The sequence below is a fragment of the Kryptolebias marmoratus genome, linkage group LG1 (assembly GCF_001649575.2).
Source record: "Kryptolebias marmoratus isolate JLee-2015 linkage group LG1, ASM164957v2, whole genome shotgun sequence".
Classification (NCBI taxonomy): Eukaryota; Metazoa; Chordata; class Actinopteri; order Cyprinodontiformes; family Rivulidae; genus Kryptolebias; species Kryptolebias marmoratus.
Genome location: NC_051430.1, coordinates 20,850,844 through 20,877,234, shown reverse-complemented (window position 1 = coordinate 20,877,234; position 26,391 = coordinate 20,850,844). Strand labels below are relative to the sequence as shown.

General features: G+C 40.8%; 1 protein-coding gene across 6 annotated transcripts; it reads right to left on the bottom strand.

Annotated features, from left to right (window-relative positions):
* Positions 1–785: 785 nt before the first annotated feature.
* trim36 (tripartite motif containing 36) lies at positions 786–26,335 on the bottom strand. Of its 6 annotated transcripts, XM_025005442.2 has the most exons (14): positions 26,070–26,335; positions 21,945–22,179; positions 16,455–16,535; positions 15,172–15,515; positions 14,574–14,720; positions 13,239–13,334; positions 11,999–12,136; positions 11,707–11,822; positions 9,941–10,062; positions 6,376–6,493; positions 6,073–6,278; positions 4,366–4,549; positions 4,156–4,269; positions 786–3,574 (listed from the first exon to the last, which is right to left on the bottom strand). In XM_025005442.2, the coding sequence occupies exons 1-14, from the start codon at positions 26,130–26,132 to the stop codon at positions 3,205–3,207; spliced, it is 2,334 nt and encodes a 777-aa protein (XP_024861210.1). In that variant the 5' UTR covers positions 26,133–26,335; the 3' UTR covers positions 786–3,204. The 6 variants fall into 6 exon arrangements, with proteins under 6 accessions (XP_024861210.1, XP_017269429.1, XP_017269432.1 ...); XM_017413940.3 differs by lacking the exon at positions 16,455–16,535 and having other exon boundaries at positions 786–3,577; XM_017413943.3 differs by lacking the exon at positions 16,455–16,535 and having other exon boundaries at positions 26,070–26,333.
* Between the last annotated feature and the right edge of the window lie 56 nt (positions 26,336–26,391).

Sequence of the window (26,391 nt, the reverse complement as noted above, 5' to 3'; positions counted from 1 at the left end):
CGTTCCTCCTCCTCGATCAGCAGGTGGAAAGGTAGAACAATTTTATCTATTCTCTGCGTAAAATCTGAGCTTTCACCTCAAAATCTCTCCTTGTCAAACCAAATCCAGCGAATATGAGGGCTGCCAACACATTTTTATACTTTCTTACCAAGCGAACGAGGAACACAAAGGAAAGGTTTAAAATATGAAAACAGTTTCAAAGAAGTGAGCCACGTTTAAATAAGAACAAAAGCTTTAGGGTACATAGCAGAAACATCTTCAACAGTGATTGTTCTGAGACATTAACAATAGAAAAACAAGTTATTTAAAAATTCTACACACTTACTGGACTTAATCAGTGTTTGAGTGCTTCTTATTTCTTAGATAACGTCAGGCTTCATACATGCAATATGCAACATTTGATTCAAACTTTGCATTTTTATGAGACTTTTTTTTTAAGATGTTTCACAATCAGACAAAGCTGTGAAGCAAAGTGTTGCCACTGGGAGCAACTTGGACTTTCTATTGTGTCCATATGATGAGTTAGAGCAATTTATTTTTAGAAATTCAGATATTTGTCTTCCAGGGAAAAGGAAATAAAGTTTGTTTCCATGTTTATCTAAACCTGAATAATACTAAAAACTCATTTCATGTTTTAAGACTGCAAGTAAACCCCGCTTCACAATACAAATGGGACAAGTACTCCAAACATGCAGAAGTCATGCACCAATCAGCCATAACATTATGACCACCTGCCTGAGACTTTGGAGTCTCTGTTACTGACGGAAGCAACACAGACACATAAATCCATTTGCAAAGATTTTATTTGTTGAAGATCCTGCACAGCAAAAAGACAAAAATAAAAAGAGAAAGATATGCAGCCATTCCTGGAGCCGGAGAACAGAAAACCACCATTTCTACGTTTTTACACAGAAATCCACCACTTCAACACGTCACACCAAATCCTCAGCAGAAAACACACGGGGACAAATGGGTTGTGGCTAATTTAGAATTACTGTGGAGGGGGGAAGCCATGTACTGATTGTTTAAAATCCCCTTCCAGATAAAACAAGAAAAGAAAAAGAGCCCCTTTAAAAGCAGAAAACAGCCTTTAAACTTTTAACAGTGCAAATTGTCTTTGAAAGGCTTAACGTGTCGTCTCTTCAGTCCAACAGATTCTTTTACAGGATTGCACACACACAATGATTAAACACCTGCAGAGCTAAACATTTGCAGACATGCTACAGGTTTCTAAAGTGCTAGCTTTTAAGAGTCAGTCTGTGCATTACTTGGTACCAAATTCAAGACTGAGGCGCAGGATAGAGGATATACTTTAATTTAGTGTCATGTTATTGGTTTAAGCTTTTTTATATTTACATGCAAATGCATCAACTCCTCTCCCCCAAAAACTGGATAAAACAAATTGAAAAAGGATCATTTAGTCAGTTGTTCTGCTGATATAAGGAGTACATTCTGTGTGGGAATAAAACTGAACCCTTACGGCCAATTCTTAAATGCATAGATGTCTGAAAAAAAAGCCATTTTTAGACAGGATTCAGGCCTGGAGTGAGAATGGACAAACAGCTGAAGGACTAAATATGTACACCGTTACAGTAGTCAAACACTTCACTTTGGAACTGGAGAGAAATATTGGTCCTGGTAAAAGAAAACGTTATACTTCAACAGAAAGAAAAAGAATTTGAACCATCGTCACAAATAAGAGGAAGTTTACTCCATTCCCTCGACAAAGGCAGCTGAACGCAGCAACAGTTTCCCCCATCAAGAATGATCCACAAACACCCACTAATCACACAGTTATGTGGTTTATTTCACTGAAAATATAGTCCAGGATATTATGTACATACAATTTAAAATCAAAAGGTTTTTAAAGTTTATTGTCTAATGGAAAAAGCAGAGAAAATTCTTTTTTAAAAAAAGCTAACTTTAAATCAAACTGAGCGGTTTCTGTCAGGAGAGGGAGAGCGGTTCAGGTTTTCCAGGACTGACTGATAGAGCTAGGTAGTATTAGGCTCAGAACTGGGCCAGAAACCTGAGAAAACAACTATTACCCTAACCCTCCAGAAATCAAAACATACATTAAAATTAAAAAGTATAAATGAACCCATATCCAGGCACAAATAAATTACATCTTTATACAAAAAAAAAGTGTGGTGTCAAAGCAAGAAAAACCTCCATCCAGTGTGCTCAAATTTGCCACCTGCAATTCAAACTGGTGTTAACGTGTTACACTTTACTGCAATTAAAACATTGGTTTAGGCAGCAGAAATGCTGTGTTGTGAAGCACTTTTTAGAACCTGAAAGAACTTGAGCTGTTAAAAGGCGGTGAGGCCACAAAGCCGCATGTGTGTGTGTGTGTGTTGAACTAAGTTTAGCACCAGAGCGAAAAAGCTTAGAGTGTTAGAGATGCAGCTGCAAAACAGACATTGTGTTCTTAAAGCTGGATGAGTTTGTGATGTTGTACGTTACAGTGTGCTGTTCTAAAGACAAGTGAGAGGATTTTAAATCCAGCATTTCAGATTTTAAAGCAAAGAGGTGGAAACTTGTGAGCATGAATGTAAAACAACGTGCTAACTGCTGACAACTAAAAAAAAAAAAAAAAGGTAGTGATTAGTGAGGCTACTGTGCAAAAGTTATTTTAACTGTGGAAATGAAGGAAGAGTAGTGTTCTCAGTGATAAAATAACAGTAAATATAAAGTCATAATAAACATCAATAAGTCAGTGATCCGTTTCCATGAGGAAAATAAAAAAAAAGGCACAAAGGTGCTAACTTTAAAAGTAGCTCCTACCGTCTCAGACCCACCAACATTACATCTACACCTGTGCTGCTACCTTGAAACAATAAAGAACCTAAACATATTTACAATAATAAACGTGGCAAAAGAGGGAGTAAGTGGAGAGTGTTCAGTTAAAACGATTTAAAGTGACCGCAGGCTGTGCAGCCAATTCAACAGCTGAGCCCAGCTGGTAATTAAAAGCAAGGTCCAACACCGAGACTTTGGTATGCGGAGAAGTTGGTTTGGATCTACACCAACCTCTGAAGACCTCTGTGTGTGGACACATTAAACTACTTATAGGTCAAAGATTCTAGCAAAAAAAGGCCCTCATAACCGTCTTCCAAAACAATTGGTTTGGATTAAACGTCACCCTGTCAGGAAAATAAAACGCTCCAAGGATAAATCAGAATCCCCGCCCTGCATTCCTCCTCAGAAGGTCAGCTTCTTAGCGGTGATGAACTCCTCCAGCTGAACCTTCCCGCTGCCCATGAGGCCGAAAGCCGGATACATGGTTCCCGAACAGTCCACCTGCCTCTCGTAAAGGCACCTCATGGTGTCTGCGTCGTAGAAATACACCCGCTGAGCGTCGTAATCTAAGCACACGCCGATACGCTGCGGCATGGGCAACACGCGATTTCCGGGGTCGCCGGACGACGCGTTTGCGCTGGAAACGGAGGAGGAGGAGGACACCTTGGGGATGAAGAGTTTGCCCATGCCCAGAGTGAGGAGGGTGAAGGGCTGGGAGAGCTCGTAGCACGCGTCCTCGCTGCCGCTGTCATGTCCGCTGTCATGGTCGTACCTGCTGAGAGGAAAACGGGTTAATACGTCATTCTGGACATTCTGCTAAATGTTTCAGAGCTTCATTTGTTGACCGTTTTAAATATTTATTTCAGAAAGATGATGTTTTTGTCGGAAAGGGTCAAAGTAATTACATTCAGACAAAAAGAACAAAAAGGCTTCACATTAATATTTACATCATAAAAAGTGCTGTGAACCAGACAGATATTACCCACTTAACTATTCCTCTCACATCAGCTGATTTTCCAGGCAATTTTGCTCAAGCGGGAAAAAAAAAGGCTTATTCTGCTCTCTAATTACTTGCTGAATGCTGCCTGCTGCTTATCACCTTTTGCAATTACCACAGCTTGAAATTTTATTTGGGAAAATAAGGTGCTTCTTTACATGCTTTAACATGAGTTGATCCAGGGACAAAGGTGGGCTTTGTCTGCGAGTAAGCTCTGAGTTTGTACATCACAGCAGGATGAAGTATGATTCACAGACGTGGCAGTTTACTGAGACAGCTTGTGTTTGTTTGTTTGTTTGTCTCTAAGATCTGAAGGAGATCTTACAGGTTCCCTGGCACATGTGTGTCGCACGTACCTCGGGCTGCTGGTATCTCTCGGATTGTGAAACCATTCAAGCAGCTTGGTGTCAGAAGCCACTCCAACTTTAACCACATAAGAGTACGGTTCCACCTTAAAGGCCCAATAGTGTCTACAAAACAAAACCAGCAAAATGGCCACTCAAACACACTGAGGTCATTTTAACAAAAACAATAATAGTGCCAATGCTGTAAAAGTCTTGGCATACCGTCCCTGAGAGATACCGGTGTCCCCAATTATGTAATCCAGGCCGATGTAGCTGCCTGTCTGCACACGCTCTGCTGCGAGGAGGAAGGCCATGCCCGCCACGCTCTCCACAGCGTCCCGGCGATCGTTCAGAATGAGACGCTCGGTGCTGAACCCGCACTTGTCACTGAACAGGAAGCCAAAAGCTGCATGACAAACAAGGACCGATCACATAGATTAAGAGGCAATTAAAAAAAGGTTCATTTTAAAAGGGGAAACTGATTAGGTCATTGCATTTGAATCCAGGAAGTGGCTAATGCTGACACAGGAGGGCGCTATAACACAATAAGAAATCAGCTCAGACAGTTCCTATACCTCCATTTGTATACATCATTGTGGTTGCAATTAAATGCATCCTATTAATAGTTTGTGAGCCAAAGGGCTTTATTACCATAATTTAGGACTCGTATACACACACATGATTATGGCTGCTCACTCAGCCGTCCCTCTGCAATCTGAAGTCTGCTCTGGGTTAGACACTTAATTTGCATGTATCAAGTGAAGTCCTCTTAACAACTAGGGCATGAAAAAGTTAATGTAAAGCCAGCTGAGGGGTGAACAGCTTTGATGTGGCTGTAAGTAGCAGGAGTGCTACTAACAGCAATTGTGCGACGAAGCAATGGATACCTCAAGTCTTACATGTTGCATTTTCGCCCCTACAAGCTCATATTCACCGCTGCTGAAATATGGAGTACACTTTTAGGTCAGTGACACTCGTGTGCATTCTGTGAAACTGGCTTCATATTTACTGTTAACTGATAGCTACATAATTGTTGTCAAAGACCCACTGACATTTAATGCGCCATTAAGCACCAGATCGGAGACGCGCAGATTATTTTCAGATGCCAGTGAACATTTAATTTCCCACTTCAAGCCTGAGGGAAAGTTTTGAAGATTGTCATGATCTGCAAAACATGCAGAAATGATTCAGAAACTGATCAACGATGAAATCAATCCCCAAACTCTCTGTACATGGTAAAGGAAACCTTGCAGAACCTAAATTTGGGAAAGTATTCCTTCAAATTCCTTCGAGTACAACCAGGACACCCATCTCTTACTGACAGGGGGCAATTTAAATTAAAGTCCAGCAGATGGCTGCGATAAGATATCATTTTAAAGAAATTCTGTTTCCTTTTGAAAAAAATTGATGCCAGCAAGAGATAGGACTGCAGGTTTCTTCTCCGAAATGTGGCATTGTACGCCATCCACTCCCACACACTCAGACAAAAGCTACACTAGTTTTAGCTGTGAGAAACAAAAGCCATTACTATAGTCATCCAAAAAAAGAAAAAAAAATCCCTCTGCTTAATTATCTCCACCATGTGAGCTCAAAGGCAATTAAAAATCTAAAAACAAAACCATCTGTCATCTGATAATCCTCAAATTAAATTTTTTTTTTTTTTTAAAAAGCAATGCTCAACACTCAGACGTGCTCTGAGAACCAAAGAGTAGGAGCTTAGCTCTCGCTTTGGCCAAAATGGGGCCCAATAAGAGGGGCTGGTTCTCCAGTTAATAAATGCAGCTGACACGAACAACAAACTAACAGCTTAAACTGATTGACTTTAGACTTTCTAAATTTATTATTTCTTCCAAATTTTAACAGCATCATGCAGGAAAAAAAAAAAAAAAAACGGACTGTATAACATTTTCTCATGCAACTCCAGCTTACCTGGTGCAGGTGGTGTGTGGAAGGTGACCTCGGGGCTGTAGGAGCTGAACATGGAGTTCCTGCAGCTTTGGACTCTGAAGGCGTACAGACTGTTTGGCTCCAGGTTGTTCACCACGGTGCTGCAGCCATAAACTCTGTCTGTGGCCCTCCACACGCCCCGGTCCTCGCCGTCCTCCTGGGATGGGGACTGGCTCGGGCTCCCAAGCCTAATTGAAAAAAAAAATAAAAATCCTAATTTTCATTTTCTTTTTTTAAATGAACCGTGTCTACTCAATGACACTCTATAGCTGTGTTTGAACCCACTTGCGGTACTCGAGCACATGGTGGTCAGTTGGCAGATGGTCATCAGACAGCCTCCAGCAGATTGATGCTTCATTATAGACTTTGCTGTGGGACAAGTCAATCAGCGGGGGATCGGGAACTAGAAGAGAAAGTAGACCATTATTAAATTAAAACAGTCGCTGGTGAGGCTGATCACAAGATTCACCACTAAAATACCCGATACTCAAGTCTTATTTATTCATTTAATGTACAATCGTTCTCGTTTTGCCCCAGATTCAATTAAAAGTTAATCAATGAAAGATAAATCTTTGTGGCACTTCAGCTTCACCTACAAACCTGAATCACTGCAAGCGATAAAGATTAGATTTGTTCGGATCAGGACTTTCCACTTGAGGAATGGTGAGTGTGAACAACAAGAAGACTTTGCATAATGGACTTTAAAAGCTTTTTACCGACTCTCTGCCTGGAAGTGAGCTAAAGTAAAAACATCTCCGCCACTAACAGTACTTCTCACTTCCTCTCTCCCACTTAACCTTTCCTCCATTTCACTTTGTCTTTTCTCCTCCAGATTTACTGAGAAACCACCATCTGGTGCTGCTTTTACATTCATACACAACTTTTATTTCATCCTGGATGGCGTTAGGCTCGCCGAGCGTCTGTAGTTACCTTATTGAGTGTTTTCAGTTTGTTTTTCTTCTCAAACAGAATCACATTACTGCAGCCATGTAGGTCACATTTTCTACACAGATTACACTTCATGTAAGAAGATCGTTCCTCATCTTATTCATAATGTCTTCTCCCACTAGTTATGTCATTTTGTACATTCCCTTCTCTGAAACTACTTCCTTAACAGACTGACTTGTTTTCCTTTAACACTGACCAGAGCAGCTAAACCTTTTTAATAACTTTCTTTATTACAGACAGCTCTGCTTTGTGAAGAGCAGGAGATCAACATGGGTAACAAACTGTTGTGTGAAGAGTATTTTTATTTAAAACAAATGACAAAATCTACATTAACCTTTAACCAAACCACTTCTGCTTTATATGGACATTCTTGCTAATGCCACTATGTGTCACTACTACACGACAGCTGCTTTTTTTGTAGTCTCTTTTCTGTACTTTCATTATCTTGTTGTTGTGGTAATTTTGTGAAGTACCTAGATACTTCTGTGACAACCAAATTTCCCTTTAGAGATTAATAAAATCGTCCATCCATCAAAATCACATCCTGGCATTCTCATCAAGCTTTATTCTACAGATTATAAACAATTCACTTTCAACTTTGAGGATCTATAACTTTAAACTGACTTCAAGTCAGAAGAGATGTACTCAGCCTGACATTTTGACAAAAACATCTATATTCTTGCATTTCATCTTAAGACTTTTACAGCTTCTGCAGAAAGAAAAAAATGGAATAGTAATATTCACATTAACGAAGAACAAACAAGAGAAGCAAGAAAAACTAATTAGAATGATTTATAAGCATTAAGGAACTATAGAGAGATTTATACCCAACCATGATTTACTCTATGAAAACATTTTAAATGCGTGTTCAGACATAAAGAGAGCATTCTTCTATTCTTTCCCAGAGACTTTGTTTACTGCTGCATTATCTGCCAACATTGAGCTAAATGACTGCAGCACAGAAACGCTTCCACTGCATCTTTTCCCTCTCTGAGCACAGTGAGACCGTCACTGCAGAAAAGGCCTGCAGGCTGAAGAGATTAAAAAAGGCACACATAAATATGACTGCCACCTAAAATGTGCCATACACTGTAGCATCCTTCCAAAAACGAGTGAGGTTTTAAGAGCGGCACTAAAAAAAATAAAGCCAATTTACTAAGAGGGGTTATAACTGAAAACATAAAAGAGGAAGAAGAAACCATTTTTGGAAATATGTTCAGCACATTAGCATGCATTTAATATTAAAAACAAGAATAAAACAGTCTACTTCTACCTACTTAATGCTCAAATCTAGACCAAGAGTTTCTTTGGTCATGGTCATGTTAGTGGTTTTAAACAAACTGTGCTGCTGGATTTTAGTGTTTTAGTGGCTACACTGAACAGACTCATGCAATCCTCTCCTCTCAGCTTTGGTCACAGAGACAACAGTCTGTTGTGTCGCTGCACTTTAGGAATAAATTATGTCAGTGATGTGAATGTCAACTCCATCTATGATATCAGCAACAAGTCATTTCCAAATTATTTCCTACATTTAAGCATCAGGGAACAGCTCTCGCTCAGAACAACAGATTTTATCTGCACGGGACTGCTCTCAGTTAAGAGAGTGGCCCTAAACTCAGATCAGCCGTCGCCATGTCCAGTTCTGATTTCAACAACCGTCAGCACACCATCACAGTTTTAAACTAAATACATTTTGGAGCATCTCGTCTCCCAGTCACTGACTTGTTAAATGCTCCACAGATAGAAATGTCACAAACCATCACTCAGTCACAACTAAAGCATCTCAGTTTCACAGAATCCGCTTTACTTTAATATACGATTTTAAACAATATCTGTGTTTGGGGTACAAGTGCAGGTTTTATAAAAATCTAAAATGTATAGCCAGGTAGTAAAGCTTTGACTAAGTAATGCAACAAACAAATTGTTTCTGCTCTTTGTTTAAAACCTTGATGCATATTTGTATAAAAATGGAAAAAAAATTGATGGAAATGTATATTTCTATCTCCTCTATTGATAACTTGAATACCAAATTTAACTTTATATAAATATATTTCTACACCCAAAGTAGTTCAATCCTAAAGATCTGAAAGCTTTAAAATTGAAGTCAAGGACTGTACCCAAAGTAAAACATTACAGATTTAAATAAATTAGAGTAATATCTGTATCTTGTCAAGCAGAAATAATAGAATTATGATCCAACAAACATAATGTTGTATTTCAACTCAGTGATTACAGTTTGTACAAACAACAAAAAAAAAAAAGTACTCCAACATGGAGTACGGAGCGATATGAGACGAGTATTTCTGTTGCTTGTTTCAACTTGCTCTCTTATCAGAAGCAAACCTAAGACGGCAGACCAGATGTGAGCTTCACAGAGCAGTAAAATCTACAATCAGAAGATCTCTGCCTCAGCCTGAAATACCACAGCCGACCTCTGACCTCTAAGCACAGAACAATTCACAGGGCTGAGCACGTGACAGGCAGGTGGATTACAAACGGCTTATTCTGGCACTCACGTTTTCAACGACATCATTAAAACCAGAAAGCCTCCATTTGATATGGACATTTCTGACATGATTTAGAACAGTGGTGTCTAATCCTGGTCCTGGAGGGCCACTATCCTGCATGTTGAAGCCGTTTCTCTGCTCTTCAGCAGGTCTTCAAGTTCTACAGGAGCCTGTTAATCACTCAGTCATTTAAATCAGGTGTGTCAAAGCAGAGAAACTCCTAAAAACCTGCAGGATAGTGGCCCTCCAGAGCCACGACGGGACACCACTGACCTAGGAAATAGATGAGCACCCAGTGCCCTCATACTCAGAAGTATAAATGTCCTCAAGCCACAACTGACTCGTCTTTAAAGGGTTTTGCTTCGCAACAAAAAAAGTGTAAAACTGAAGTGTACCTCCTCCGAAGCACATTTCTTTAAGCAGAGCTTCTTCTCTGGAGGTGTCGAGCACAAACTCATCGAAGGAGGTGTCAGCCGCAGGATGGAAGGTCTTCAGAGACTCTGTGGCTTTCTGGATCCTAAACACATAAAAACCAGACCAAAATAAACAAAACAAAAAAATATTTTAAAGAAAGTAAGAACATTTTCTAAAATTAGACACATTAGAAACTACCCAAAACGCAACCAGTATTAATTCTGAGGAGACTCTTACAAGGTGTGTCAGTGGGGTTTTTTTTTTCCTGGGGATATTTTAGTACAGGGGAAAAAAAATAAAAAATACAAGAAACTCTTTGTTGACAGGAGACAAACATGCCACAGTAGAACAGTCTTAAGTGAAAGGGTTCCCAGATTACCTTGAGCTGCTAATGCAGATCAATTAGTCAGCTTAAAGCAGAAAATACACCAGCAGCTCTCACTGGACACTGCAGCAAATGGCTTTTCTTAACAGCCCTTGAGTTTAGTAACCTGTGTGCACGTGTCTCTGTGTGTATGTGTTCCTGACACACTCCAGTCACCTCAACACGTGATCAGACTCACACAAACACTGAAATAAACAGAATAAATATAATTTATGAAATCTATGAGGAAACAAATGAAGGGTCACAAGAGAGGCAGCTGTGATTGTGTGGTTTTTTTCTTTTCTTATACACACACATTTTTTATATTTATATATATATATATATATATATATATATATATATATATATATATACACATACACAGTATTCTTGGCTGCTTAGCAAATATCTCATTCATACTCCTGTTAAACAATTCATACTAAAAAAAGAAGAGTTCATTTGAGTGCACCACTACACCACAAATACATGACTGTGTAAAATTAAAATTTAATCATTCATGAGTGAGACTAGTATGACTACTATTACATATTTTACTCGAGTCAGCTCAAGATGCTGTAGCCAGACAGACTAAAAAGCATAAAACTTCTCTGCAAACCATCCTCCCCGTCAAATTGCATAATGATTTTTTTTTTTAATTGTCTCCCCTGTAAAGTCTTCATTGGGGTTTGCTGCTAAACACAGACTTATTGACACCTACCAACCCATTGAGATCCATAGCCAGAGACTTGCTGTTTTCAGACCTCACTTTGAAACAAAGAAAGATGGAGTCTTTTGAAAATCAGAGCCACCGTTTTATGGATCCCTCTGCCTGCAGAACTCTGGCTCGAAGCTTTATCACCCTCAAAATGAAACTTAGAGCTTACCTTTTTGTGAAAGCCTCTGGCAGCATGACATGTTCCCAGACATTTATTGTTGCAGTAAAACACCCAACAGACTAAACTCAAATTATGCTTCCCCATAAAGCACTTTGTAGCTTAAAAAGTGCTGCATAAATATTTTATTATGAGTGACCAATATTATGATCAACAAAAACTTTGGAGACTTTAATGGCCTAGAAAATAACAGACAAGTGGGTGCACATATTAGTTCATTTACTTGCTGTACTTTTGCAAAACTCTACAAAATGTATGCCCTTAACTCAGGTTTTTCTTCCTTTTATGCCTAAAAGCTCTCTTTAACATCTTGGGTATTGTGTTATGCAGACAGTTATGACTGAACTTTGACTTTTAACATTTAAAGAGACAAATTTTCACATTTTTGGTCTTCGAGCATTCACTGTGCAGACTGAACATTACGCACAAGGAATTCAGAACATTGTTGTCAACAAATGGTTCAAAGAATAATCAACAATCCGCTGCGTACCTGACATGAAGCTGCTTTGCAGTTTGTACGAAGCAGGACTGATCGGTCTCTTTCAGCACCTCCTGAGCGTAGCCGACTAGCCCGCTGTTCTCCAGCATGCCCTGGTACTCCTCCACCTAGGAAACATTTTTTATTAGTGCAGTTCTGATATTCTTCCCTCAATGGCATCATGAAGGGAAAAGAAGCTGTTTTATTTTCTGTTCGAGAGAAAAATAACACACTACAGGTATTTTGCGATGCAGTTTTATATTAACTAAGAACATAAGAAGCAGTAATATGTGGTATTTTGTACCTGGGTTTTCAGTTGGCCCAGGCGTCTGTTACGAGACTGTTCAATGGACCTCAGCATCTCTGACTTTCTTTCTTGAAGAGTCTCAAACAGACGCTCGAAGTGCTCGTTGGCCTGACGCTCCGCAAGCTGCCCATTTTCCTTTAAGAGTCAAATTAAATAAAATCAATACATCGTTTCCCGATAACTTCTTCATGAAGAAACAAGTACTTTGAAGTATTCAGTCAGCACTGATATGTTATCAGCAGAACAATGAAAGACTGATGGGAGAAGATTCACTCCTCGTTTTTATCTCCTCACAGCAAGACGAAGTAGTAAACAATCACTGTGCAACTCATGATTTACAAATTCAGACACTGTCAACAATTGTAATATTTAAGAGGCTTTAAAATATAAATGTTGCATTAACAGTAATTTAAATATTAGGATCAAGCCAACCCCTTTTTCACAAAACACCTCAGGCTGGGATTGGACACCTTCTGGTTGTGTGTGTGATCTCTGAATGAACCATCCATGATGTCTGAACGACCAACAGCAGCTTAAAGTCGAACTGGTCTGTGCTGCCATTTTACTGAACTGTTTTTATGAAGGCGCCTTCTGTTACCGATACTCAAGACAAAAAAAGCATCGAGTTTTATTCCACAGCTACAGACGAAACTGGGAACAGCTATTGTTCATTTGAAAACTACAGAACATCCCAAATCACTTTCAAACCGCTTAAACACTTAAATGTACTTTGATCATTCTCCTATTCAGGTTCAAGATCAAAGTGAAAAGGAGGAAAAGCTTTGAAGCTGAAATGCAGACATGTAAGTAAGTTGCTAAACCGTGTTTTTCCATGTTCGTGTGGTTTGCAGACTGTTTGTTTAGTGACCTTTTTGAAATTCATACCCAGAACGGCTGTTTGTGTCTCCACACAGACTGGTTTTCAGACAGTCGTACTTCTATTTACAACTTTATAAAAAAAACTCATGTACAGGCTTTAAAGCACACATTCATGCTGATGAATAGAACCATGAACCATTCAGAGACAATATCTTGGGTGAAATAGCCTTTCTTCTACACAGGTTTAAGACTAACATCACCAAAGAACTGATGTACTTTGAGGACTTCTAAAAAGAAGAAAAGAAAGTTTAAGAAACAAAAAGAAACTTCATTTGTTGGGAGATCTTAAAATTGATACAGTGAGAGGGAGAAACTGGTGCACATTTGGAGTTAAAGCAGCATGAGTCAGCACTCTCACCTCGGTCTGATTGATGAGCCGATCGAGCTCGGTAATCTGAGTCCTGACCTGGTCTTCTTTGCTGATGAGGTAATGGATACTCTTGGCCAGCTTCTCCTGAGGACAGAAGAGATCAGCAGCATTTACAGCAAACGGAGAGTTTCAGGCTGAAAACACACACAGCACATCGATTCAAGGAACATTTGCTCTGAACAGCCAAGTGTTCCCAAACGCCGACATTCTTAAGGAGTCATATAGGATTCACATGGATCCATTGATGAGCTCTCATTTAGGTCACCAAACTGGCTTGTATCAATATTTTTTTCTCCTCACATTTCACATAATTCAAAACAGCAGCTATAGGTAGTTCTTGATAAATGAAAACCTCTGCCACAGCAGACAGCAAAACTACTGAAACCCAAACCATCGCTGCATTGGCAAAGGTTTCCTGGACCGCTCGGGTCATCGGATACACGCTGCGCCAATATGATGCTACAATGCACAAACGATGATAGGAAACAAATGGTCTCATCAAATATTAAACAGCAACTTGTATGTATTCGCACAGACAAGAGTGCCAAATTTCACTGATTCTGCTTTGACTTGTTGATCCACTTCACATCAAACCCTTTGAGCTGGACGACGCTCATAACAAGATTTAATTACTATTCAATAGGTTTTATTCTAAACGAGCTCTCTTTAAGGTTTAAGGTTTCTTTTTGTGTTGCTTGTGTCATAATTGACTTTTTCGTTTCCTTGTACCCAAAGAAAACATTCAAACTGATTCAAATTAAATCTGCAGGGGAGCAACAATCTGATGATGCCTGTGTGGCCAGGTTTCAGTTTCCAATCGGACTGACAGCCTGGCACACAGATACAGGTCAAGCATCAATATTACAACAGGAGAAAACATAACCAGGGACCACTCAGTGCATAATACAGGACAACAGAAGACTTGAATTTTCTTTTCCACAATCTTAGATTCAATAGATTCAAAATGTGGTTAAATAATTCTACAAATGCTGTAACTTCTGGCTGATCTTGTGACAGTTTAGCCTAAAAATTCTCTAATGTAAACACGAGTCATTCAACTGGATGTATTTGTGTTAAAATATCAATAGCTCAAAGTCCCAGACCTGTTGAGCTTTCCCCAGCCATGACAACTTTAAGACATTAAACTGTGGCATTGTGTGCATGTTCAGATTAAACTTTATCATAAGATAGTATTGTGTTACACTCCAGTGCACTCAACCACTTCAGATAAAACTGCTTTTAGGAATATTCAGTTTCAGCAGATACCTGAACAGTTCACCAACTTATCTTTCCTCAAAGAGCCACAGAGTCTGATTGTGTTACCTTCAGGATCTTGTAAGCACTGCTCATCGATGTGACTTTGTGGTTGGCGTGGGAGCCCCCCAGCTTGCATAAGTGACACACGGGTCGTCTGCAGACTTCACAGTACATGTTCACCTTCTCCATCTCGTGCTCCGGACACATGAGCACCTGGAACATACAGGCAGGCCGATAATGAAGCATGGGATAGCACATGCTTCATTATCTGAGGAGAAATGTGTCCGTGCACAAGTGCTGAACACAACTGCAGACTATACCGTTACACAAGCTACATCTACAGAACAAGGAGGTAAAATTAGACCAAAGAATGCAGACACATTCAGCACAGATTACTGCATGCTGCTTTAACTCAACATGGATGACAAATTAGCTGAAGTGGTAAAGACCTCAACTTAAAAAAAGTAGGCAGTTCTGTGTTCCAAGTCTTAAAATAGTAGGATTTAAATCAGCATTTTTAACACCAAGAAGTGAAATATGTCTGCAGTGTGCTGAACAAGGATTGAACAAAGATGCGATGCAAAAAAAGTAAATATATTTTCTAGAATCATCGTAATCACAAATTTCAAAGTACCATAATTTTAAAGCCGTTAATGCTACTTGCCTTAGGCCTAAAATTCGTGGTGGGCCCCACATACTCATGCTGGGCTTTGGGCGTACCCCAGGGGTGGTGCAGTTTGAAGCACTCGTTACAGTAGCTAGCCTTACAGTCCATGCAGCTCTTTGTCGCCTCCTGCTGTGGAGGCTTACAGATGTTGCACATGATGGCGACGGCGGCACGGGCGGCCTGCCTGTAGCGCTCCACTATGCTCTCCAGGGTGAAGTTGCGGAACAACATGCTGATGCCGCGCTCGCCCAGGTCGATGTCGTGCTGGCAGCCGGGGCATGGGATGGCGGTGATGCGGGGAGTCACAGACCCCCTGCGCCAGCCCGGGGAGGAGATCGAACCTGAAGGAGGGCAAGAAAGGCACGAGTGAGTCAAGTTCATCTGCATTAAGGAGTCAGATTCGGGTCAGCATGTTTCCAGTCTTGTCCGAGGCCCCGTTTGGACATGAAAGCAACAATTTATTCACAGTGAACAAAAGGAAATAGTTTCCAAGAACATCAAAATGGGGCCTTTGATAGAATCTCCATTTGAGTCAAATTCTGGGGCAAGTTACATCACCAATAGTGACTTGCCAAGTCAAAAAGCCTTCACAAAACAGGGCCTCAGCAAGTTTCCCCCTTTGTGCTTTATTTCCACAATGACAAATGCTCAAACAGAGGCATGGGTGTATGGAGCAAAACTCTTACTACAGGCAATGCAAGGAGCCATTGTCATTCAGGGGGAAAAAAGTCCAGAAGGAGAAACCATCCGAGAGTACTGGGACAACAGTGAGGAGTGATGAGATACAGGGTATTCAGACGGCATCCTTGGAGCTTTTAGAAAACGGACCGTTTAATTCATTCAACATTTACAAACTGGAGTAAAATCTAATTCAAGTGCAAACAGTGATCTGGACAAAAAGAACAAAAAAAAAAAAGGTGAAATTGGGAAAATAAATATGAAAGAAGGAAACTCAAGCAATTAAATTGGAACAAAAATTAAGCAAATGTTAAAAAAATAAATCTAATATTCAATGTCCAGTTCAATGCATCAACACTTCTCATTCAAACGACAAAATTTCTCTTAAAGCAACATGGCTTTCAAGAGCTTTTCACACTGACCTTGTTACTGATGCAGCAGCATCAGAACAAGGCAGCAACACAACATGGAGGTGAGAACAGAAAGCAACTTCAGCACGAGATCACGTCACAGACACAATCCTTAAAAACCACATTTAAAAACACACTTAAAGCCAGCAAACTTAAAGTCACTTCACACAAAAATTGAAAGTGTTGCTTCACGTTTTTGGGGGACAGGGGAAGTGAGGAGTGCTGGATTTATCTCAGTTTGAAAGCCAGTATTTCCGCTCCGTTTCCGAGGACCTGAAAATTCAATCAAACACTCCTCAGGTAAACCAAAACAAGGAGGCTACTTCAAAATGGCACTTCTGCAAAATAAAAAGGTGCAGCTGAAGGAGAAGCTGTGACAGAGTGGCAGACAAACCACATGATGGGCTGAGCCGTGTGCATGCCAGGTGAAATGGGGACAGTGAAGGGAAAGTTCACTAGGTGGAAAATTAGAGGAAACTGAACTCCTGCCTCTTAAAAAAAAAAAAAAAAAAAAAAAAAATCATCCTACTATACTTCGTTTGATAATGGGGATGGAAATGAGGGTGACGTCTCGTTTTAGACATCTCTTTAGATGAAAAGCAAATCGTTTCAGGAAGTCTCCTGATTGAAAGCAGCGAATAAAAGACGGCGATTTTCAGTTTTGCACAAATAATCGGTGCATGAAATCTCCTGCATACAATGAGTCGGGTTCTTCAGGCAGGACAGAAAGTCTGAGTAAACTGGCTGCAGGCAGGGCTTGACTGCAGCAGAGTGGATGTGTGTTTAATAATAAGTGGATCTGCAGAGAGGACGACTGAAACGCTCAGGTTTGTTTCACTGCCGTGCCTCGGCACAGATCTTAAAGCCAAGAGGGTTTTTTATAACCCAGCATCGGGGCATGAACATTTATGTTAGCATGTTTGACATGTGGAAAGAGATTAACCCAGCTGAGATAAGTTAATAATTTCCCCCTCATAAATATCTTGTTGTGTTGTGGTTATTAAGTCTTTCATGAATGCAATTTAACAATCCAAAGGCTTGGAAGAATTTGGTGCATCGGTAGCTGCACAAGATTAATTTACTGGAGTTTTAAACAATATATTAGGGGGGAGAAAATACTGGGAAATGCATCTTCCAATAATTGTAAGCTTTGAGGCGACTATATTCACTTGACTTTCATTATCCGAGTTATGAGAAATAACTTTCAACATAGCAGAAATTTGTACTGCATCTTAAAATCCAGTCAAATATTCCCCGAATCCACCAACTGAGCTAATATTCAGTGTGGCTTTATATGTTTGAGTCTTCCTAAACCATTATGCACGTAACAATTAGAGGTAGACAAAAATAACTGCAGTCCTGAAAACAATGATTGTCAAGTGCAGTAGCCTCAAGGCAAACAAATTTCAGTGTATAAAAGACGTATAAATCCTTCCAAGCTGAAACATATTAGTCTTTTTTTCCCCCTTTTTGCCTAGTCTGCGTTTCTCTCGGAAACAGAGCCCTGTAGTTATCCATCTCTATAAAACTGCTCTACTTGTCACCATGATTTATAAAGTTAATGAAAAGTTTAGCGAGTGAACTCGCATTCCTGTTTCAGTTCAACTCCCAGGGAACTTCCACACTAATTCGGGTTCTTTGTATTCTTTTGACAGTAGGCAAAGACCCTCCCCATCTTCAGACTACATCTTCCTTTGGAAAAACTACTTTTATGTTCAACAGACATTTTTAGGAGTCTTAAATTTAGTGCTCACAATTGAATCCACCTCCAGAGGCGCCTCCAGAACGTTTAAAAAAGGGGCGACTGATAATGTTGGTTATTACACAGATGTCATATTTTAAATTTAAATCTTGCAACATGGGAGTTGGGAAATCACATTCTGATAAAGGCTTACTTCACTTTATTTAGTGTCAGTTTATACTGATATTACTGAGAACAGCAGAGTCATTACTCATCTCAGTTTGTCCTATTTATAAAAATATTATACATACGAGACTATACATGTCTGGGGGAGGACGACAAGGAGGCCAGCAAGTTTATAGGGGTAATGACTGGTCTCTCCTGTCCCCCTGTCTACAACAGTGTTCTTACATTTCTTTCAAACTTGAGTTTGTTAGGTTGTGTTGAGAGCGTTGATGTAGAATTTGCAGGAAAAAAAATAAAAGGTAGAACCAAACTAGGGTTTCACAGGGGTTTCTAGAGTTAACGCTGTACTCACTACTATAGCTACTCAAAACACGGAGCCCGCGTCTACCTCGACTTCCAAACGGCCTTCGCACCGTGGCTGCAAGCAATGGACAGAGAGGTGAGATGAGACCAACAGAAACAAAAATAAAAATGAAGCTATACATGTGAAGTGATGAGTGAATCCAGCCTTCTACATCGTTACACTGCAGACAAAAAGCAAACTTAAAACTAAAACAAACAGGAAAAAGTGTGTTTAGAAAGAAAAACAACAGGCATCTTAAACTTTCATACAAGGTGTGGAGATATAGTTTGCATTTTAAGCTCAATTTTCTGAATTCATGAACTCTAGAAAAGACAGCGGCCATGTTCTGATTATCAATATTTACTGGCTTTGATCAAATCTTTTTAAACATTCACATTTTTTGGCTTTAAAGTTTGAATAAAAGGCAAGAGCTTAGCAAGCTGAAATTTAAATCTCATGTTGCCAACTTCCGGTTTTTGTGTTTTGTTTTTTAAAATCCCACATGAACTTATAAAATGTCTGTATGACAAACAAACACCGAGAGGCAGTTAGCTCAGAGTTCAGACAGTAAAGCCTCGGATCAATACAAAAAACACAGCCATTGTTTGTCTACTTCTAGTTTTTAAATAATCCGGGAGTTTCAGTTTAAGGATATGTTTTTTTATTATTTAAAAAACAAAACAAAACAAAAGTTTGAAAAACATTTATAACTTCATTGGCAACAGCTGATAAACAAGCTGACAGTCGCTGGAAACGAGCCACATTTTTGTCTTTTGCTCCGAATTTTTAAATCTAAATTAGAGTTGTACACTTACAGAGTTGAACAAAAAGTGACAGAGATCTAGTTTTAGATCTTTATCCCAACGGATGTAGCTGTGCATCTTCTAGACACAGCGGTTAAACAATTCAATTCATTTCATTAAGTGCATAATTCCACAACATATCAAAATTCATCAAGAGTTAGGAATTAGACACACAATACAAATCTGAGAAAGAATGCAGACAGTTTTGGTAAACACGTTTTTTTCCCGGTACAGCAAAGCTTATTAAGCTGCTCGCTGATAAATGTAGACTCAAGTCTTTTCTCTCTTTCTCTCCCTTCATCTAATCCCTCGTTCATTCCTTCCAAGCAGGTCGCATCTCTATGGCTACAGGTTATCTGATCTCCCTGTAGTGGAAGCAGCAGCACAACAAGCTCCTTCCACTCAGGAGTTCGTGTTAATTATGTACTCGAAAGTTGGCCAAAAATGTCTTAACGCACGCAGGGTTTGAGATTCCTAATCTGCAGATTAAATGCTTTTAAAGACAGGAATAACTTCACTGAGTAATCCCAAAGATCCAGGATTTTATAAAGAAAATGCACTTAAGAGGAACAAATATTAAACTTCACTAAAACGATCCCTTCTGTCAGCAAGGCGCGAGCTTCGCTTCCTCAAAAGCGGGATTTCATGAATTTCCTGCATCAACAGATGGAGTCCCGTCGGTGAAGAAAGAACTCATTCAAGCAAACTCTGAATGAGGGAGTTTGTGTTGGACACCAGAGGCTCTTTGGGTTTTCGTACCAAAGCTGAAGAACTCACAAAAAGCTGTTCACCTCACTGTACTCCAGGGATTTCTGTGGCCTCGGGCATTTCGATTCATTTTCTCAATGTTCTTTCATGGCAGACAGAAAACCAAATCTTACAGTTTGGTATAAAAAGGGGCCATTGCTTTGAGATTTATATAACAAATTTAATTTCCATGTTAATGAAGCAATAATGAAATGCATACATTTGTCTGAGTGAGCCAGAAAAAGAAAACCAAATATCAACATCAGACTTTAGTATCTCAGTTTTCAATCAGAAGTCAAAATAATGACATATTCATGAGTGAAAAGCAGCTAAAGTCTGAAGAAAACAGACCTTCAGAAAGCCTGGAGAACTATTGATGAAAATATAATGAAATTACAGCTGGCTGAACTAATGTTGTGTCTACACAACGGCCCCATTTGAATGTTTTATTCAATTATAAAACTGACTGAAGAAAACAATGGATCCAGATTAAATTCTGTAAATAAAACCAACTTGATCTCAGTTTAGGTTTAAGTCTCCGTTTTCTAATTCCTCAAGCTAATATTTGAAAAGCAGTTTTGTTTATTTGCTGTGTGAAATAAATCGTGGGGCAAAAGTAAACCTTAAAGAAGAAATCTGAACTTTAGTTTTGGTCTGTAGCGTGGAAGTCGGATAGCTCTGATCCGCTCAGGAAAGGTGGTCAGAAGTGCAAATTAGATGAAAATGTCCCGGAGCCCGGAGTGCAGAAAGGCTGTTTTGTGTCCCGGTATGACGTTTAAGGCTTAGACATTGACCAAACCTGGACTCAAGCAGTGCCACGAGTCGAGCTGTGAACGTAAACTCTCCACCCCCACCCCTCCGCAACTCAACAAAAAAAAACATTACCGCCCTGCAGCTCAGCTTTGTTTTAAGAGTTTAAAATCCTTTAAATGAGCTTACAGATGTGCCGAGTTGTCTCGTGTGCACACAACACGGCAGGAAAGCCGATTAAAGGTGGATTGTAAGTGATAGCTATTTTCTGTTCCTAAAACATTTCCATACAAATGCATAAGCTCTTCGGTGACTGAAGGGGATGTTCGATGCCCCCAGGGCCGTTTAAAGCAGACAGAACAGATAATTAGAGCTTCAGAGATCTCGTCAACAGTTGGTCTTTTTTTTTTCTCCTCCTCAATAACAAAACTGAAGCTCATCAGTGAAGCAGACAGGATGAAAAGAAGTGCTGACTGAGGGATGTGGCAGAGCGATAAAATTATTACAATTTTCAGTTATGCTTGTTCTTGTTTATCTGGGACAAGAATGGGAGGAGGGGCAGTGGCTGCACCACACTAACACCCATTTAAACACAATACTTGGCCTATTTCCCCCCCACCCACAAGCCAACTCTCCAGAGCCTATTCACTAACACCATTCATTTGCATTGGCTGAAGATTTGTTTATTGCTACACAAGCTTCTCTTCAGTGGAACTACTACTTTTGTCCTTGTAAATTTAATAACGCGCGCAAGTTTTTGCTTACAAACTGAAAGATTTTGTCCATTTCCATAGACGTGAACAGCAGGTCCCGGCAGTTCACACCTGCTGAATGAGGCGCCTGCAGAACTGAAAGCTGAAGCTGAGGAATAAGATATTCTTACAGGAAATTTGCATGAGCAATCCAAAAATTATTTTTGCCTTCCATGGAAGCCATTAATATGCACTCGGATGGATTTCTTGAGGCCTGGACATTAGCATCAATCAGCTCAAATAACTCTTAATCAGGTTGGTCCACAATTTCTTAAACAGCTCCTACTAATACACAAACCCATTTCTACAAGCTTTAACTCTGTAGAAATGTGAGATCCCCCGCTCTAATCTGCCTACAACACCCTAAATCCATCTTTAAGAAAACTCGACCGCGTCGCTTTCTTACCCCCCGACACCCACCTGATCTTACAAGCCGGTCCAGCCTTTCCATGGAGGGGGACGGCACCCTGGACCTGGGGCTGCCGGGCATGGAGCACTCGGAGCCGGCGTCGAAGGAGTCGTCGTGGTTCAGCATCAGCAGCTCTTTGACACATTTGTGGCAGACGCTGTGCTGACAGGGCAGGATCAGAGGGTGGGTGAAGAGCTCCTTGCAGATCGGGCAGATCAGCTCCCGCTCAATGTTCTTGATCGGGACCTGAAGAGAGGAGACGTCGCCATCAAAAACACGAACGGCTTGAAAATCCTGCATGCTTGTCCCCCCCATCATGGTTTGCCATCATCTTAATAAAGGGCAGAACAAATACAGAACTGGGCTAAAGTCTCAAGCTGTCCCCGAGCCAGACTCTCACAATCTTTTAAAGTTGTCTTTCAAAGTTCTTCATTGAACTTTTATTGATCCATTTTATTTTTAGCCCTTGTTCCTGACAACTTATTGTTTTGTTAAACAACAAACTTTGACCTACGAATCTTTTAGGTATAAAAAAGGCTCCTAAACTCACTAGTGTTGTGGCAACACAAACAACTTAAAGAACCAAAATCTTATCTTTCAGGCACTTTGTTATTAGAAACTTGTCACAAGATGTTTGCACTTATTTTACAGAATTTATTCAACTTTTTGAATGGATATTAAATAATTTTTTGTCGCTGAAAATTTGTCATACATTAGACGATCACCTGGAGGCTAGAAATCTCTCAGGTCAATAGTTTATTTTAATCCTGATGCTTTTTCTTCTTTACTTGTTATGCAGTTTTTTTTAAGCACATTTGCAACATGTCATCATTGTCAGACAAGAACTGGACTGAAAATGAAAGAAAAAGCAACCAGAAGTGTAAAACAATACTTTAAGTCTGAACTGTTAAACAAAAGGATCTAAAATATAAATATTTTAAGAAAGCCTGGCTCCTTTTGCTGCAAAATAATAAAATAGGTGTGATTTTTAAAGGGTTTGCACAGAACTCAAGTAAAAAACAAGCTGAAAGCAAAAATGTAATCATATTTTATCCCTTAAAAACCATCATCGAAAACAATGCAACTATAAAACTTCACATTTATCTGCAATTTAAACAACAAAAAGAACATTTTGCTGCAGCAATGAAGAGGGAACCCTAGCCTTTAACATTGGCAGCAGATAATGTCTTTATTTCACCTGTTCATGCTTTCATTTTCACACCTAAACCCCCCCAGTACAGCCATCAATCCAGCATGTAGTCTTCACCATCACGTTTCTGACTGCATTACATAAGACAGGATTAACTCCGGCTAAATATAGAATAACGAGAAGCTCACGTTTGAGCACAGAAACCCTGATAAGTGAACATTTTACGAGGCAATAAAAATAATAGCAGGCGTCCTCCCACGAGCAGTAGCTGATTATTCATTCAGTTCAGGTGGTGAGGTCCAACTTCCCTAAAACTATCGACTCCGTCCAGCTGCTCGAACGCCTCCGAAAGTTCAAAAGTCCGACAAACACGATAATAAAAAAGGAAGTTTTTAAAGACGAAACGAGAAGCGAATTTCTTCATAAAACACGAAACGAACGGACTGAAAAACAGCAACAACAACAATGAATGGTCAGCCTCCGCCGCGCAGAGGAGCCTCGGGCTGTTTTCAGACAAACGAGCGAGCCGTGGCGAACAAAATGCGCACTTTTCTCCGACTTACCGCAACAATAGAGCTGCTACGCCGCATCTCTGCGGTGGTCATGTGGAGGGGGAAGAGGGGCTGGATGGAGACCCGAGTTTAAAGGACAAATGTAAAAAGATATACACAAGAGTTAGCCCGGTTAAAAGTGCGGGCTAGCAACAGACTTCTCGCACGCGACGTGAAGATGCTGAGAGCGCCGGCAGCGGGGGGGTGNGTCTGGCAAGAGCCCGCGCGGGGGGGAGGGGAGGGGGGGGGGGGGGGGGGGGGGGGGGGGGGGGGGGGGATTTAAATGGAGTGACGCCGCGGAGGGGAGGGAGGGAGGGAGGCTGCGCGTGAATCAGCAACAGCAGCTCCCCTACTGCAGTCAGTGCAGGGACGCTGTATGGCAGGCCGTTTTACCATATAATTAAAACACAGTCCTATTTATCTCTCATTTTAAAACACAAGCAATATACAAGTAATATAAATATTTGAAGACAGAATGACGTTTATATTTTATTTTATTTAATCTAATATATCTAGTATAGCATTCCAGCTGATAATATATATATCTATATTCTGGAAGTCCCACAGTCAAATTGGGAGACTCTGCCAGACTCTTTCAGAGCAGCTGACGGCACGATGTTGTCAGCGAAGCCACATTAACACAGAGATGCTCTGACAGCCAGAATTTGCCATCAATTTGCAAAATAGGTTTTGAACCCCTCGTGGAGTCTGATTGTTCTCCGTGTTTACAGTGACTTCCGGCTACCCTAAAGACATCCTGTTGAAAAGAAAAACAGACACAGAACTGTGCTGCCTGTAGGTGAGTGCCTGGCGACCGGATGAAAACCTGCTCGGACTGTAACTCGTCCGTCTGGGACTGGATCCGAGCACACCGGCAATCAGAACCAAATCCCCAACTCTGTTTGCAGACATGCAGCCCAAAACCTGCAGGAAAACCTCCTCTGTGCTTCATTGTTGTCTGCAGACACTCATTATTTACCACTCTCCAGCCACACCGTCTTCTGCTACAGCCAGATATTTCAGGTTTTGATTCATCAGCCATTTTTTGCAGAGCCTGAAGAGCGCATCTTGAACCCCCCCCCCCAAGTCTTTTCCTGACAGAGACTTCGCTGATGTTGGGTTGTTGTCTTCATTGTCATCTTGGTTGGACATGAAACTGTCCTACCCTCACCTTGGTAGCAGAGATTAACTGTTCCTCACCAAGTTTTTATCCTCCTACAGCTGTTTCTGTTCCTGGTAATGAGTGTTTATATAAAAAAAATACTATTTTTAGCAACAAAATCCATGACTTTGTGCATGTGTACCTGACAGAATTCATGCAGGTTTGAATGAAAAGGCTGGTCAGCACCAAATAGTGATTTAGACTCTTTTGTTAGCTCAATTACCATTTTGTGACTTAATAAACTACACCTGGACCAGTCATTATGTGTTTGTCTGCGTCCCTTTCCTGTCCTCTCAGACTCCAGCCGGTCGAGGCAGATGGCCGCCCCTCCCAGACCTGGTCCTGGTTCTGGTCCTGGTTCTGCTGGAGGTTTCTTCCTGTTAAAAGGAAGTTTTTCCTTTCCACTGTCACCAACATGCTGTTCAGGATGGGCGACTGCGATAAAGCGAAGATTTGAAGCAACCTGCTGGCTTCCTTAGATACATTAATTTTTACCATAAGTGAATGTTTCTGTGCTGTGTGCTCTGAGATAACCATTGTTGTAAACTGGCGCTGTATGAATAAACTGAACTGAATAAAAAAACCAAACAATTCGAGTTCATGTTTGTAAAAGCATTGCAGCACGCTCTCCTGACCTGCTTCAAAATCATTTGCGCCGCATTATTTAAATAGATTTCACCAGATGAGGCTGAAGTGAACCAGTCACCTACATTCTGCTCATTTCTCCCTCACAGCTCCAAGCTCGCATGAATAAATGCCAGAGACAACTTGGGGGAGAGATAGCATATCACCACATTCTGGCAATGTTAGTCCCTCCATATATAGAAACACACACACACACACACACACACACACACACACACTCCTGAAACCCACTGCTCTGCCTCAACGCACATCTGCTTCCAAGTGGCCCACATAGTGACAGAAGTGTGATCTGATCCCTCTGCAGCACCAAACACACCCAGGAAGGGTGCTAATTAAACTCAGTGTTCATTTTCTTCTGTTAAAAAAAAGAAAAAAGGGTTCTTTTTGTTAAAATGGACCTACAACACAGTCACAGTCTGCCTATCTACAGTACAGAACACAACAGACTAGAATAGAATAGAATAGAATAGAATAGAACAGAACAGAACAGAACAGAACAGTGTGGGCACCACTCCCCGGCTCCTGGCAGCCCTGCAGCCCGGCCTCGCGCCGCTGCCGCCGGCTGCTCGCTGACAGACAGCCCGCTGCTGTCAGGAGGACCACGGATCATCCGGAGGATGAGACCCACCTCGCCCCGCTCGATGCGCTCCACGATGCAGCCGAACTCTGTCATGTCCTCGGAGTCCGACATGGCTGCGGACGATGATGAAGATGAGGAGGATGGTGGTGGTGGTGTTGGGGATGGCTTCAAGATCCACCAACAACCAAAAGAAGGGTTAAAATGTGATGAGAGGAGAGACGCCGAGCATCAGCTGCTGCGTAAAAAGAGGGAGGGGGGAAATGCTCTGCGTCTTCACGGTGGAAGGTGAGATGACATCAAGAAACAGGAGCTGCTCCCCGGATCCCATCCATCCTCCCTCCCCTCCCTGCCCTCCCCTCCCCTCCCTATA

Coding starts and splice junctions, on each gene's coding strand:
- trim36 (XM_025005442.2), bottom strand. CDS start 26,132: ATGTCGGACTCCGAGGACATGACAGAGTTCGGCTGCATCGTGGAGCGC. Junction 6,494..9,940: donor AGAAATGTGCTTCGGAGGAG/GTACACTTCAGT, acceptor TTTCTCTTCTAG/TTCCCGATCCCCCGCTGATT. Junction 4,270..4,365: donor ACCGGTATCTCTCAGGGACG/GTATGCCAAGAC, acceptor TTTGTTTTGTAG/ACACTATTGGGCCTTTAAGG.